The following is a 14,918-nucleotide window of genomic DNA, read 5'->3' on the forward strand; positions in this document are numbered from 1 at the left end:
CATTGAATGCCATCATCATGACAACCACTGAGCGTGGTCGTCGTTCCATCATCTGATAGGCCGAGAGCCAGAGTAACGTGATGTCATCCGCGCCAAGCCATATTCGGATTACATAATATCATGTGATTTGTGGCTAGAAGTATGTGGCTGTTGATGGATCTTGGCATTCAAATATTTCGATCTCGGTATCTAATCGAGCTGATTTGAAGGCGGCGAGGTGAGCGGCGTCTGGTTGTCCGTTTTGCTCCTCAGCTACTCTAGACTTGAGGTCGCGTAACTATGGCTATCCAGAAAAAGGTACTGACCATTCTCCAAGCACTTCCCTGAGAACATCAGCTAACAGGATTTCGTCTCCTAGCATGGCAAGGGTCGCTTGGACAAGTGGTATAAGCTTGCCAAAGAGAAAGGCTATAGAGCTCGAGCAGCCTTCAAATTAATCCAACTTAATAAAAAATACGGTTTCCTTGAGAAGAGCAAAGTACTTCTTGATCTTTGCGCAGCACCTGGTGTACGTTGTCCTATGTTACTCCTCGTGAAGTTATTTTGACCCGAAATTCCTTTCTAGTCATGGTGTCAAGTGGCTGCGGAATGTATGCCCACAGAGTCTCTTATTGTCGGAGTTGACCTCGCGCCAATTAAACCGATACCTCGAGTGATCACCTTTCAAAGCGACATCACCACGGATAAATGTCGTGCGACAATCCGGCAACATTTGAAAACCTGGAAAGCGGATACGGTTCTTCACGACGGAGCTCCCAATGTTGGTACTGCTTGGGTACAAGATGCTTTCTCCCAGGCCGAATTAGCCCTACAGTCGTTGAAACTCGCAACGGAATTTTTGGTTGCCGGCGGAACATTCGTTACAAAGGTCTTTAGATCGAAGGATTACAATTCATTGTTGTGGGTATTTAAGCAATTGTTTACTTCTGTCGAAGCAACGAAACCCCCGTCCTCAAGAAATGTTTCTGCGGAAATTTTCGTTGTATGCCGGGGATTTAAAGCACCGAAGCGCATGGACCCGAAATTCCTGGATCCCAGACATGTTTTTGCGGAATTGCAAGATCCCACGCCGAACAATGAAGCGAAGGTATTCAACCCGGAGAAGAAAAAGAGAAAAAGAGAGGGTTATGAAGAGGGAGATTACACACAGCATAAAGAAATCCCCGTCACAGAATTCATTAATACTACCGACCCAATCGCAATCCTCGGAACGTATAATACATTGAGTTTTCATCAGTCTCCAAGTGGTGACCTTGCTTTGGCAACCCTCGAACGGCTTCCTGAGACCACAGACGAAATTCGAAGTTGCTGCGAGGATCTCAAAGTTTTAGGAAAAAAGGAATTCCGAACTCTCTTAAGATGGCGTCTAAAGGTGCGAGAGCAGTTTGGGCTGGCGGTCAAAAAGGGGGCCAAGAAGGCAGAGGAATCAGAAGAGGTTGCTGAAATCGAGCCCATGGATGAAGAGCTCGCTATCCAAGAAGAAATGCAGCGATTACAGGAACACGAGTCATCGAGGAAAAAGAAAGAACGCCGAAGAGAAAACGAACGGAAGCAAAAAGAAATAGTACGGCTACAAATGCACATGATCACGCCAACGGACATTGGTATGGAGCAGAGTGGACCGATGGGGGAGGGAGCGATGTTCTCTATAAAACCTATCACTCGAGAGGGAGCGACGAGAAATATTACGAGTGGAAAGATGGTTGATGTTCAGAGCGAGGAAGATGAAGAAAGTTCAGCTACAAGCGATGTGGCGAGTGATGATGAGGAGGACCGCCTTGAACGAGAACTAGATGCAATGTACGAAAAGTATCAAGAAGATCGCGAGGAGCGCGATTCAAAATTACGGGCCAAGAAAGCTCGCAAGGGCTTAGAGACGGAGGAGTGGGAAGGATTTTCAGACTCTGATAAAGAAAGTGATAGGTTAACTGACGATGATGAGGACGCCCCTCAAGCGCAACCTGGCATTCTTAGAAATGGTCAAGCAAATGGTCTTTCTAACAAAGCGGCGTTATTTTTTGATCAGGATTTATTCCAAGGTCTCGGCAATGAGGACGATGAGGAAGATGAAGAGGGAGAGGAAGCAGAGAGGAAACAGAATCCATCGGAACAAGATGAGGAGACTGATGATGACAATGATTCCGAAGATTACGAAACGACTGACAACGAGAGCAAAATGTCTGTGGATTCCCTTCCGGCGACAAAGAAGCAGAGTGGCCGTTCTTCCAAACCAAATGCAGAAGGGTTCGAAGAACAAAAAGATGATCCTCGCACGAAGGAAGGTAAACTCGGTAGGTGACAAATCTTGCCTGGTTTTGAATATGTCCAAATTGCTAACCCTAAGATAAGATATCGACATCATCACTGCCGAAGCCATGGCACTCGCCCAGCAGATGGCCACAGGCGAGAAAACTTCCGCCGATGTCGTCGACGATGGTTTCAACAAGTATGCATTCAGAGATATTGATGGTCTGCCCGAATGGTTCCTTGATGATGAGAACAAACATTCCAAACCTCTCCGACCTATAACAGCCGCCGCCGCTGCTGCAATCCGCGAAAAGATGCGTGCTATCAACGCTCGGCCAATCAAGAAAGTCCGTGAAGCAAAGGGCAGGAAAAAATTCAAAGAAGCTCAGCGATTAGAAAAACTGAAGAAAAAATCCGCGCTTTTGGCAGAAGACGAGGGTGTGAGTGAGAGAGACAAAGCACAGACCATTGCGAGAATGATGGCAAGGGCGACAAAGAAGAAGCCCAAACAGAACGTGAAGTTAGTCGTAGCAAAGGGTGGTAACAGAGGAATTTCAGGCCGGCCAAGGGGCGTCAAGGGCAAATATAAGATTGTGGATGCGAGGTTGAAAAAGGATGTCAGGGCCCAGAAGAGATTAGCCAAGAAGCGGAATAAGTAATCAATTGCTCCGGATGTCGGCTTCTGATTGGATAGGGAAGTGCATATACCGTCCTTTATGGGACTATGGAGTATATTTGGGCGTATTGCATCGGAATGTGAATCGGTATATTTCAAAATATAGATTCTCTTCATCACCATCTAGATACATGATGGATGTGCACCATCTCGAAGCTTTACTCTAAGAATCCGAAATATATGATATTCGACGGCTAGATCGTCCATGTACTTTCTAGTTGGGATTTTGCTCCACTGATGTATATATAAGGGTATCTCTAGGTTAAGCAGCATGCAAAATGATTGTATCGCCCAGCCCTTCTTACTTCAATTCACTCTGCTTCAGTCTTGCTCTCGTGGTTTACAAAAATGAAAGACAGAAAGACGATCGCTGCGCCTATCCAATAAAGCACGGTCGAATATTGGCCATGGATGAAAATCTGGGCAATAAGGGACAAAGGAATTGTCATGCTGAGTCCTACTGTCACAACCAATGGCGTAGTGAGAAGCATAGCATAGGCCCAGCAGATATCCGAAGCCAGCGATACAATCGCATTAGTCTAGAGAGCGAGGTTGGTTAGCAGTTCAACCGCGAAGGCTCGTTTCAGATGGGAGAAACAAAAGATAAACTGTGAAGATGACATCTTAATACATACCCGGATTATCGTCCATGTTAAGTGTGAGTCAGGCCATGCAAACGGTTCTAGTCCGGTAAAGTGCAAGATAAAAAACCCGGGCCACATAATAAAAGTATTCCAAAGGCCAACCAACCCGAAAAACAGGGCCATGCTCACCCGGCTTTCATCGCCTACCCGCTTCTTCATCACTATAATGTAAACGCCATATAATATGGCACTAAACGCAGCCATTGCATCACCGATAGCTATCTCAGCTGGGGACTTGTAGGGAAAAGAGCCACGATTTTCATCGTTGGATCCAGATAAATCAACCCTGGAGATAATAATAATTCCCGTCAGAGAGGCAATGACGCCGAAAAGTTTACGTGCCGTAAACTTCTCTACACCGAGTGTTGCCCCGAAAATAAGAGTCCATACCCCTAATTTGTCAGTATCCTCCAAGATTATGCAAACGAACCCAACTCACCACTTGTCGATGTTAAAATCGTTGTGCTCCCAACCGTGGTATACTGCAGGCATGCGTACGCGAAATAGTTCGCCTGAAGGTTCATCATAAATGGATGTAATGATAGTAGTCAAGTAAATGAGGCACTCACTGCAAACTAGGAGCCTTGTTAGCAGGTGGGTGCAAGTTCGCTCCGTAGGTGTAGTTCGCTCACCCATAAGAGGCAGAATTGGAGACTTAATCGCGCAGTCGCCCGGAAATCCAATTTTTCGCAAACCTCCTTGCTACACCGAGGTAGCCCATCTGCAGACGCTGATGGATTGCCAGGAGCATCGTGTCTAATCCCGGGCTCATCCTCCGAGCTCAGAAATGGATGCGATTCTTCTTCTAATGGTCCATCCTCTGCTTGGTGTGAGACATCCGCGTTTGCCCTCGTTTCTTTCCACCACTGGAAACCTCTGCGCAATGCATATGGGATAAGTGGTAAGGTGAACACTGCAGTGTTGAGATACGTCACGAAGAAGGGCTTGGAATAGGTATTATCCGCGAAGATCGTCTGCGTGGATGTTGAGTGGACTGTCAGTATATCAACTGGGATATAAATGGGACTATGAAACACTTATAACCTCGAAAATGAATTGCACGTACACTGGCAAGGAAATTCGATGTGGTCCATAAAAATACGACAATCAGTAGGAGAAGCACGCCTAGTGTATGCCTCGCGATGCCTCCGAACGGTGAGCGCCTGACGGTGGGTTTCCCGCACGGTTTGTATGCAGTCTCTCGAGAAGGAAACTCTTGATTCACGCCATAGGATGCAACACCTTCTTCAGCGGCGTGGCCCGCATGAGCAGAGGTTCCAGTCTCCCCAGCCGTAGCCTCCAGGAGCGCCATACGTTCTATGATCCGCCAATAGGGCAGTTCACCGAATCAGATAAGGAGTGACACAAGTACATCAATGTTTGTATCCATAAGTACGCACAAAGGTGGACCAAGTTGTGACTAGTGTGATTCGTGACATCCTCGCCCCCGTGGCCAGAGAGGTGTAACGTTGAATGTTCACGAAATCTGAAAGGTAAATATTTATCGGGGCTAGCTCGCGTCCTCCATAGTACCTTGAGGTCACTTCCGGGGGCCAAGTAAACCCGCAACCCACACTGAAATACCTCCAATGCCTGCTTAATCCGTTCCCAGTGAAATCAAAAGTGTGTATGTACTTCAAAAAAATTTTGAAACCGAAGCCGTGTCTTATCATTCGATTGATCAATTACCGTTGACAATAAAATGCTACTAACACCCATATCGGACGAAAGGAGTGCTATACTTCTGATTATTTCGAATAAGTGTCCGACCCTTTGTCCTGCAGCCAAGAGGGCAAGAATGAAACGCGCCTTGAGAGTCAAAATATTGTAGGAAAGTATGGCTAGCAAGAAGTCCAAATGATACAAGGAGTGCCATAATCCATATCCAGGTAAAGAAACCACGGAAACAACGCCGAACGAACCCCAGCCCATGAAGCGGAACGATATTAATCAAACGTCAATGTATTTTTTATCTGACACATTGACCATCAGTAATGTGTGGCCCCCCATAGGAAGCATCGAGTACCAGACATTATTTCCAGGGGGCCACTTGTTGCTGGTTGCGAACCAGGAAATGACGAGGCATTGTTAACATGCGCAGGTATCGCGGTCGTTGTCGAGATGGATGTTGATCGGGTCTGTGAAATCGCCATTGAATTCTTCTGATTCCTCTTGCGTAAGAGCAACCTTTGCAATAACTATACTCCACATTAGCAAATAAAACATCAGCAAAAATGGAATTCACACAAACCTTCGAATGCCTGCTCTACATTAATAGCTTCTTTGGCGCTCGTCTCGAAATATGGAATGTTTCCCTTAGATTGACAATACGTTGACGCTCGTTTGGTGGATATCATCCGTTTGGACTCGTCAACATCGACTTTGTTTCCAAGCACAACCTGGGACTCCGTTAGCCGATCTACCAGACCTGTCAATATTTGAACCACTTACGAATGGGAAGCTCTCAGGGTCCCTGGGACAAGCCTGAATAAGAAACTCATCCCGCCAACTATCAAGGTTCTCGAAGCTCTTGGAATTGTTGACATCGTATACCAACACGCAGCAATCTGCTCCTCGATAAAAGGCGACACCTAGTGACTGAAATCTTTCTTGTCCGGCAGTGTCCCAGAGCTGAAATTTAGTTAGTAGAGGCAGGGGCGGCTTCAGGCTGGCAGAGAGGATACCTGCATAGTAACCAATCGATCGTCAACTAGAACTTCCTTCGTCAGGTAGTCCGCGCCGATGGTAGCTTTGTAACTAGCACTATATTTCTTGTTTACCTATTCAACAACAGAGTATAAGTATCACCCAGGCCGCTGTGCGATACGGAAAGGTACCGACATATTGGTTCATAAGACTAGTTTTGCCGACACCGCTATCACCGAGGATGATAACCTAAAACATGGAGAAGCATTAGCGAAAATACGAATAACAACCAGTTACAGAGGGTATACTAACCTTCAGAAGGACCTTCTTCCGCGTTGCCATGACTGTAATGAAAGTATGAGTGGACGAGAATGAGGTTTGACTGCCACTCTGGTGGGCGGCTTGGGGACGGGAATCGTTTTATGGACACCGATGTTCTGGAGATACAGGTCAAGAAAGGTGGACCGCAATACAATATAGCAACATATAGTGTTCAGGTGGAAATATGATAGTTCAGGCAATAAAAGAGGAGCCACTTGCGACTGCAAAGGTGGTTGGTGGATGCGGAGGTGGATGGTCAGATGGAGAGAGCTTTGGGGGAGTAACTTGTGAGGTGACCGCTGACCAGGTCTCAACCATGCATCATCGTTGCCAAGACATGCCAACCAGCGCCAGCCATCACCCTCTCCAAAACGACAAAATATTAGGTTGACAATATCTTCACAAAGAGGAATTGACTGCAGACCTTGGAGGACAGAGCAGTTCTATTTATGATCCACCCATGTAGTAAATAGAGCTCATGCCTCCGCTCACCCACTCCAAACCTCTCCAGGAGCACTCAATGCCCAGCTGACCTTTCAAGACTTCGATCCCATACCGGGGTAGTCGAAGATCATTGACCTACCGCGTTGTCTTCTTGTTGTTGACCTTCAAGAGAGAGAGACAGATAAACGCCATTAATTACGATGTCCAATTGGAGGGAAGAGTACTATACCGCCCTTGGAGTCCGCGATGAGCGGGAAAAAGCGAATGAGTCGCTCTATGATGCCTGTATGATAATTACTCCAGGCTGGGGTTCTATGTGAGTCTCTTTCAAAGAAGATTTGCTCACCACCAGTCCCTAGATACCCGCCTTGCCGACCGCACCAGCAAACTAGAAACTTCCAATTCTCTCCCTCCCACTCCTACGATCCCAAATCCGCCGCAATCCCCCTCCACAGCCACTCCTAAGAAACTAGGCAGGCGTGACACACCTCCTATACAGCCTCCAAGTGTTCCCGATGCTTTGGCTGCCGCGCGCAAGGACCTTGCTGAGGCGCAACGTTCGCGCACAGAGCTCCTAGTCCGATTAAAAAGGACAACAGAGGACCTGGAAAACGCAAAGAAGAAGGCCACTGTCGATAACAAGAAGATTTTGGATCTATCAGTGGAACGAACACAGTTGCAGCAGCGCCTCAGGGATAGAGACGAAGAACTTCGAGGAAAGGCGAAGCTATTGGATGTAAGATGTCCCCTTCGCCCTTTTTTGTGTCCGCGCAGAGGGCATCCTTCAGACTCTCTCTCTCTGACTATTCAACTCCTTTGGGCGGAAATATTAGGATGTCCAAGATGAACTCGTATCACTTAATTTGCAATTTAATATGTCAGAAGACCGAGCAAAAAAGTTGGAAAAGGAGAATAAAGAACTAATCGACCGGTGGATGGCGAGAATGGGCCAGGAAGCCGAAGCCATGAATAAAGCGTCGAAATTCTCATGAATATCCTTAAGACGATTGAATGTCATGATGAGTATCATGCAATGTACTAGCGTTATGTTCCTAATGACTTTATGGAAATAAACATTAGTCGATCACAACATCATACATTCGCTGTAGCAGGGATTTCCACCCCTCATTCTCAGCAGCGATAGCAACATGAAGCGGTGATCCGGGTATCTCATAATAATGTCGTCTAATTACATATCCCAGGTCATCCATTTCGCCAAAACCAATTTAATACCCTCAAAGAGAGATCCAACCTTGCTCAATCCAAGCCTGTAAAACACATCTAGCCGGGTGTAATAGGGTATCCCTCGCTCTATACGCATATATCCAAAAGAAAGTTGAAAAAGGAGGAACGAGTACTATAATGCAAACTAGAAAAGCCACCAACAAACATGATCAGCCAAAAAACACTTGTTCTTTCACGTCGATGACTCTAAAAAGGCTTTCAGTCGGGAACTATCCTTGGTTGCAATAAAATATGTTCCTGCGGCATTGGTCCAGCTGACACTGTCAGACCAGTACTGCTTTTGCTTGACCGAAAGCAGATTAATAGGCGAATTCAAATTCCTAGATTGTATCCGATGTCCCGCAGGAACAAAGGACTTGAGCGATACAATCTGGCAGCCTTCTTTCATATCGAGGAAGTAGTTTACCAATTTGTGGTTTAATTCTGGGGTGAAGGCTTGGTTGTTGATAAGAACCACGTCGGCCTTCTGGAGAATTTTGCCAACGCTATCAACTTCGAGAAAATCACCTCTTTTCAGGTGTGTCTGGCCAGGTTGCAGACCCCACAGACGGCAACGGGTTTTGAATTCCTTTTCTTGGAGTTCTGCCAGGTCACAGGCGTTTTGCATCATCTCACAGCCCCAGCTCTCACATCCGATTTCCAAAGCTGCCTGAAGAACGACATTTCCAACTCCCGACCCTAAGTCGACGAATACTTGATCTGACTTCAAACGGGTTTCGGCGAAAATCTTTGAGACAAGCCGCGGCAATAATTCACCATAAACGTTGTCAGAGCCGTTCTCATATTGGCGCAGAGAATCTACTCGAGGCGAAACCGTCCGCGAATACACCTGTGTCAAGATCCTCTCGACTAATGGAAGCGCCAACGCGTGTTTAGAATCCAAATGTCTAGAAATCGATCCGTCCTGGTGAAGTCTTTGGATAGTTTCATTGTAGCTTTTGACTCCATCTAAAAAGTCCGTTAAAGACGTATTGCTCAACGCACGACGCAAGCGTCGTAGCAGACCATTCGATTCGTCTTCAAAAAGCGCTAGGTGTTCTTCGGAAATGTAGTTCTGCGAGACAATTTCTAACACCTGGACAATATCGTCAAGGGGTTTGAATCCATCGTTGTCACGAGGCACTACCAACTGATATCTGCAAAATTTCAAGTTTAGAAAACCAGATACAAATGAAACACATGCCAGCTCTAGTTAAACCAACCTCTCTTTCTGTGGAGCTCCAGGATATTGTAACTCCACAATGATTGGACCATCCTCGATCCCGAAGGCATTATTAAAACCTAGAGATTTTTTAGACGAAATAATATCTGCAGCATGTATCATATCAAATGCGGCTTCTCCATCGGAAAATGCATCTGTATCCCGAACGCGACGGTGTAAATCCGGCTCAACGCTGGAGCTAACCCTTGCCCTCTTGGTTATCCGAAGGTCTAGAGACACATCCGTATCGCTCTCCTCGCTACTACCGAAAAGAGTTGGCTCAATAGTGTTCCTTTTGCGCGAAGGCGGCCTCGATCTCGGTTGAGGATGACGTGCAGGCTTGCTTGCGGAGCTTGCGGATCTGCGGGCTGCAACGGGTTTTGAGACAGTATCTAGACGCCGTTGCGGCTTCGCAATCGAGGATGAAGACGAGGAGGATACCACTTTAGATGGTTTGCGCTCTACTTTGCGAATCTGGACCTTTTGCGCCTGGATCGCCCCAACACCTTTCTTCTGGAGATGATCAAAGAAGCTCATTTCTAAAGCCGGACAGTTCTAAGCCAAACGAGGGTAAGCAGAGACAATATAAAAAGTACGAAAAAGAATGGAGATGAATTAACAAGATAAGAAATGATGAAAAAGGAATGTATGTAGGTGAGTCCAAAAAAGACGAAGGCAGAAAATTACTGATAATACTCAGTAGATGAGAAGGAAACGCTCGAGCCGCAAAAACTGCGGCGCAGATCCGTTTATGAGCCAAGACCTCTAGCGCCAAAGCCCCAATCCCGGTGCCAAGACAACGTGGGTACTCCGAACAAACGAACTCGGTAGGACATGCGCCAGTGCTCAGACCATCAGCCACTCCTGGATTGAAGCTAAAAATATTCTGTATCATTCTGGGAAAAACTTAGAATGTCCAAGGATACCAAAACCAAAGGGAATAATTATAGAACATTGTCTTAAGCAGAACATTAAAGGGTATCAAAGCCTGCTATTTAAAAGGTAGCCCATCATTCTAAAAATGCCACGCAGCTCGCCCATGTAAATACATCTTGTTTCCGAAGAATACGGAGAGTCGCCAGCGTCATCAGGAGACCATTGAACACCCCACAACCAATACGGAGTACGTAGATAGCGTTCATATATCCCAATAGCAATGCAAAAATATGGGATGAGGGGGAAGGAATTTTTTGCCATATCGCAATGCTGAAAAAATACATGCGCGCAGTAAATCGAGTGTTCCTTGAGCGAGGAACTGACGGGGCTGATATGAAAGCTTCACCAACAAGGTGCGGAGTAGAGAGTATGGTTCATCGCATTTCCAGGGAAGAGTCTGGAACATCTGAACTAGAGGGTTGACAGCGCGGCGCTCCGAGAGCTCTTGTCAACACAAATTTCAACGAGCCGAGCCATTTCCCAAGGGCAGCTTCGTCGAGAGCGCAAAACCTATACCTAGTGTCTTCGGTGATAATTTGGAAGCAGAACACTTTGGATCGGGAAATCGGGTCGATATCGGCGGCATCGATCACCTCGTCAATGGAAATTATCTTCATTGCCGAATACTCCTGTTCATTCTTATAGAATGCTAGTTTGCCCACCCGAAGAACAACCCAAAACTTTTTCCACTGCCGAACCCATTTCTTGTTTCTGAGATACAAGAGATATCCATTGAATATCACACGCTCCGGGTGAATATTTGTTGATTCAAATTCACTATTTAAAGGGCTATGGCTGTCAATTGATGGTTGGGCGTCGGCATGGCCTGTTGGCGATATTGCTGAATGACGCGTCTTTGGCCTCCGAGGAGCTGTGGAGTAATTCGAGGACGACGTCATGCCGTTGCCGGGCACCTCAAGGAAATTTGATCTTCCGGATGCTGTGGTGCAATGTGACGAGGCCAAAGTGTTGTCGCCTTTGTATACCTCATTGTCCGACATCTCCCATCCACTCTCGTCCCCGTCCATGGCTGGTGATCCTCTTCCCACGAACGCGATCCGATGTTAAGAATATATTAGGGTAATTTGACAGGGTATTCAAAGTGAATTTAACGCGTTCAGCTCGGAAACCCAGTTTGCGATGGCGCCTAAAATCCGTATCTGTTCTTAGGCGGAGATATTTCCTAGCTGGTTTTGGGGGCCTTGATCCAGGGGCTTTTTATGTGCAGTGGTAAAAGCAGCCAACTATCAAATTTGTTATAAGGAGTCAAGCTTCGTTCGTGACAACCATAACCATCTTGAAGATATTTTGAAGGTTTGGGGTATGGTTATATTAAAGAACAAAGACATAGTACTCTGTGAAGAGAAATTAATATTTACTTCGTAGCTAGTATGGAGTGGTTGAGCTATGTATTAACTTGTTAAGGGTCATAACCAGCTGCTTCAAAATTTGTCACCACCAACTAACCACGCATTTCATTCAACCTGAGTTGGTATTTCCTTGTACCTGTAAATTCACCAAAGCATGCATGTATGTACATACATGCATACAATTGACGAGTACGGAGTACAGGCACTTCATAATTTATCAAACTGCCAAGTATTTAGTTTTAGCAGTGCGAAGATTTTAAACCAAGATCTGAAGTGTTCTTAGAAGCTAGTGAAAGACTCTTTACTGGCAATGATACGATCTCTCTCCTTAACCGACACGACTACCAAATCTGGACTGGTCAACAGGGTGGCTGGTTAGTTGTATTTCGTATGTTATTATTTTCCAGTGTTGAGAGCAATTCCCACAACCATCAGTGCTATAGCAATTTCATCTTCATGGCTAAACATTATAAGGTTGTGAGAAATATCATCAAACATGAAATTCAATCTGAACAACTCATATTGCTCCCATCTGCGATACATATTCCCCCAAAAATAGTACCCTCAGTCTCGTACGGGTCTAAGAACTTGGGTATCCAAACATTACGCCACTCTCCCTCATAATGTGATGTGTACAGAGCCTTGCAATACTCCCAGAATTCTGGGTACCCACCAGCATGGGCCCAATCAATGAGAGCAATAATACGCGGGGGACGTGTTGGCGAGATTAAAATGTTACCATGATGCAAGTCCCCATGAGTCAGCTTGATGGTTCCATTGTCTGGCAAGTAGTCACGATAGGGGTCCCGATATTTGCGTGATTCAGGAAGCCAGTGCTGAGGCAGTGAAGAGAACCAGTCGTTGAATTTTCTCTCATTTTTAAAAGGTCCCTTCCAGGGCATAGTTTCAAATACATAGTCATGTAAATGTTGACGAGCGATGGATCCTACAAGTATCAGCACAACAGTTTCATGAAATAGTGCGAGGCATGCATACCAATAAATGGATCCTTTGGATCTTGTTCAACCTGGCGGAGTGAGGAAACGATCACCTGAAGCTGATCACAGATTGAGGCCTTCTCAGCTTCACTTAGAGAATCCCATCGATCATGCAATGTGTCTCCTCGAATAAGCTCCATGTATATAAATACACAGCCGTTGTGAACTTTCCAGCCATACACCTCTGGGACAGGTATCTTGTCACAGAAGGTCTTTCGAATCATGCGTAGGCATAGGGCTTCTTCAATCTCCACAGCTGAACCAAACTTGACAAGAAGGTTGAGATGATCAAACTTAACCGGGGCGGGCGGTGGATCAGTTTTGAAGTCTTTTGAGAGGGCGATGACTTCTATGGGAGTGGGCAACCCCCTTTTTTGGCCTGCCTTGGTCGCGAAAAAGGAGGAGTCTAGAAAATTTACCTCCTTCTAGGCCGGGTCGGGCTTCGGTAGGGGTTGAATTCGTAGTTTAGCGGGCATGTTGATCAAGTTTGTCAATGATTCTTGTGGAATACTAGAGTTGAGGGAATCGAGGGAAGTATGCAGTTAACTTGCAGATGTGTTGTTTGAGTCGAGGATGGGGAGCTACAGGTTCATCCGTACGGTAGGGAACACGGCGCTTTAGCACTGACATACTCTGTAGTTGACCAGTGAATTTCACCAGTAATTAATAATAGTCCACTCATCTCACTGAATATATCCTACAAGCCTTACAATAACCATCTTTCTATTTCTGTTTTCAAAATCAACGGCCATAAGGAGTGAAGAGATAGCAGGAAACAGTTGGATTCATTCAGCTCTGTCCTCTGTAACCTGACAACACTAAAATCCACCTCTCTGCATACGAAACATCTTGGCTCCAGCTCATCTTCGGAGAATTCACAATTCCGCCATAATTGCCAATGCGGTAATGCCTAATTGACGATAAGCTCCAGAGAGCAACCAGTAATAAACTCCGGGGACCATCGAAGGAGATGCAAACCATACAAGATAGAGCATAACATGTGAGTTTACCACTGATCATTGCATGAGCATGATGAAGGTATCTAATTCACATCAGCTCTCCAGCAGCCGGGCGGTCACCATTGGAGATGCCATACTTCTCCCTGAGGCATTTGTCTCGGCAAGGAATCTTGGTATATCGCTGTCTTCCTCCAGCTTCCAGACAGCAAGCTGGTCTCCGCTCTCAAGCAGTTTTCATGCAACTCGTTGGCCACCTCGGGGGCTGTGAATAGGACAACCACACGCCAATCTTACACATGCCCCTTTGTCGACCGTTATCTGACTATGACATCAGAAATAACAGACGACGATTACTGCTTGCTTGCCAAGTCACATTCCTGAGTCTCAGCTCCCCAGCTCTTCTCAACTCAAAAACGATGTTCCCTTGGCCCTGAACCTGCCATCAAAAATTGCCCGATCCGAATTTCCGACATAAGCCGGAATTAGGGTTGCTGCCGACGGGCCGGTTTTACAGAGTAATTATGGAGAGAGTGGGTGGGTTGCCGTCAGTTGTCTGGGTACGGATGACTCCGTATTGAAATATTGAGTGCTCACGAGTGTGTAGGTCCGCCGCAAATCTACAGCCTTCTACGTGAGGTTAAATGCTGATGCTGTGATTGCAAAGGAAGAGATGAAGTGAACATTCAAATCCACTGCACGGAGTATGTCCGTATTGAATTTGGAAGAGAGCACACTCAAAAGCGAAGGAGTCTGCTTGTCGTGAGCGGTATACATCCTGCCATCATCCTGCCAAATTCATGTGGGCCGTAGAATGGAGGATGCTCAGTCAGTTCCAAGTTGGGATGGTCGAGTTGGTGTTGATATTGATGTTGCAGGTCCCGGTTACCAGTATGTTGCCCAAGAACCAAGGTATTCCATGTTTGCTCTGTTTGCGTCCATCAAGCCCCCAACAAAGCCCACTAAAACAGCTTACGCGTTTTTGCTTAGCTATCCCACTCTTTCGCCTGCTGATCCGACTCTAATAAAACTCCGCTTCAGTCGCTGGCTGGAAAAATGATGGAGGAATGCAGGGTGAGCCTATTATGCAGCTAAATAACACAAATACGGGCGTTGTTGAGAATTCAGGAGGCCTTCGTCGCACAGTAAAGTAATCCAGTATCAATCTCAAGGAGGAAGAGTATCTGTACTCTGTACGGAGTAGAACAGAGGAAATAACTCGTGCTGAGAAAGG

At 46.1% G+C, this 14,918-nt stretch overlaps 8 protein-coding genes across 9 annotated transcripts; 3 read left to right on the forward strand and 5 right to left on the reverse strand.

Annotated features, from left to right (window-relative positions):
• The first annotated feature begins 216 nt into the window (after positions 1–216).
• On the forward strand, positions 217–3,217 carry CIMG_09221 (AdoMet-dependent rRNA methyltransferase spb1). The gene is made up of 4 exons (XM_001239599.2): positions 217–297; positions 359–508; positions 566–2,291; positions 2,350–3,217. Exons 1-4 carry the CDS (start codon positions 280–282, stop codon positions 2,904–2,906), a joined length of 2,451 nt encoding a protein of 816 aa, XP_001239600.1. The 5' UTR covers positions 217–279; the 3' UTR covers positions 2,907–3,217.
• On the reverse strand, positions 3,069–5,008 carry CIMG_09222. 2 transcript variants are annotated; one of them, XM_004444821.1, is made up of 6 exons: positions 4,634–5,004; positions 4,200–4,541; positions 4,137–4,142; positions 4,007–4,079; positions 3,559–3,959; positions 3,069–3,462 (listed from the first exon to the last, which is right to left on the reverse strand). In XM_004444821.1, the coding sequence occupies exons 1-6, from the start codon at positions 4,877–4,879 to the stop codon at positions 3,235–3,237; spliced, it is 1,296 nt and encodes a 431-aa protein (XP_004444878.1). In that variant the 5' UTR covers positions 4,880–5,004; the 3' UTR covers positions 3,069–3,234. The 2 variants fall into 2 exon arrangements, with proteins under 2 accessions (XP_004444878.1, XP_004444877.1); XM_004444820.1 differs by lacking the exon at positions 4,137–4,142 and having other exon boundaries at positions 4,634–5,008.
• Positions 5,009–5,216: 208 nt separating this feature from the next.
• Positions 5,217–6,796, reverse strand: CIMG_09223 (small GTP-binding protein). Its single transcript, XM_001239601.2, has 6 exons — positions 6,526–6,796; positions 6,409–6,462; positions 6,252–6,347; positions 6,019–6,198; positions 5,819–5,966; positions 5,217–5,765 (listed from the first exon to the last, which is right to left on the reverse strand). The coding sequence occupies exons 1-6, from the start codon at positions 6,553–6,555 to the stop codon at positions 5,656–5,658; spliced, it is 618 nt and encodes a 205-aa protein (XP_001239602.1). The 5' UTR covers positions 6,556–6,796; the 3' UTR covers positions 5,217–5,655.
• A 97-nt stretch (positions 6,797–6,893) lies between these two features.
• Positions 6,894–8,087, forward strand: CIMG_09224 (autophagy protein Atg16). Its single transcript, XM_001239602.2, has 3 exons — positions 6,894–7,263; positions 7,338–7,714; positions 7,812–8,087. The coding sequence occupies exons 1-3, from the start codon at positions 7,179–7,181 to the stop codon at positions 7,968–7,970; spliced, it is 621 nt and encodes a 206-aa protein (XP_001239603.1). The 5' UTR covers positions 6,894–7,178; the 3' UTR covers positions 7,971–8,087.
• On the reverse strand, positions 8,060–10,093 carry CIMG_09225 (histone-lysine N-methyltransferase, H3 lysine-79 specific). Its single transcript, XM_001239603.2, has 2 exons — positions 9,426–10,093; positions 8,060–9,359 (listed from the first exon to the last, which is right to left on the reverse strand). Exons 1-2 carry the CDS (start codon positions 9,959–9,961, stop codon positions 8,396–8,398), a joined length of 1,500 nt encoding a protein of 499 aa, XP_001239604.1. The 5' UTR covers positions 9,962–10,093; the 3' UTR covers positions 8,060–8,395.
• A 206-nt stretch (positions 10,094–10,299) lies between these two features.
• CIMG_09226 (uncharacterized protein) lies at positions 10,300–11,686 on the reverse strand. Its single transcript, XM_001239604.2, has one exon. It carries the CDS (start codon positions 11,386–11,388, stop codon positions 10,735–10,737), a length of 654 nt encoding a protein of 217 aa, XP_001239605.1. The 5' UTR covers positions 11,389–11,686; the 3' UTR covers positions 10,300–10,734.
• A 547-nt stretch (positions 11,687–12,233) lies between these two features.
• CIMG_09227 (phosphotransferase enzyme family protein) lies at positions 12,234–13,358 on the reverse strand (the record flags this gene model as incomplete). Its single annotated transcript, XM_001239605.2, has 3 exons — positions 12,234–12,676; positions 12,727–13,134; positions 13,328–13,358. The coding sequence occupies 3 exons, from the start codon at positions 13,356–13,358 to the stop codon at positions 12,234–12,236; spliced, it is 882 nt and encodes a 293-aa protein (XP_001239606.2).
• Positions 13,359–13,954: 596 nt separating this feature from the next.
• On the forward strand, positions 13,955–14,883 carry CIMG_12314 (uncharacterized protein). Its single transcript, XM_012358337.1, has 3 exons — positions 13,955–14,287; positions 14,352–14,575; positions 14,726–14,883. The coding sequence occupies exons 2-3, from the start codon at positions 14,485–14,487 to the stop codon at positions 14,836–14,838; spliced, it is 204 nt and encodes a 67-aa protein (XP_012213760.1). The 5' UTR covers positions 13,955–14,287; positions 14,352–14,484; the 3' UTR covers positions 14,839–14,883.
• Positions 14,884–14,918: the final 35 nt, after the last annotated feature.

The sequence above is a fragment of the Coccidioides immitis genome (genome assembly GCF_000149335.2).
Source record: "Coccidioides immitis RS genomic scaffold supercont3.5, whole genome shotgun sequence".
Taxonomy (NCBI): Eukaryota; Fungi; Ascomycota; class Eurotiomycetes; order Onygenales; family Onygenaceae; genus Coccidioides; species Coccidioides immitis.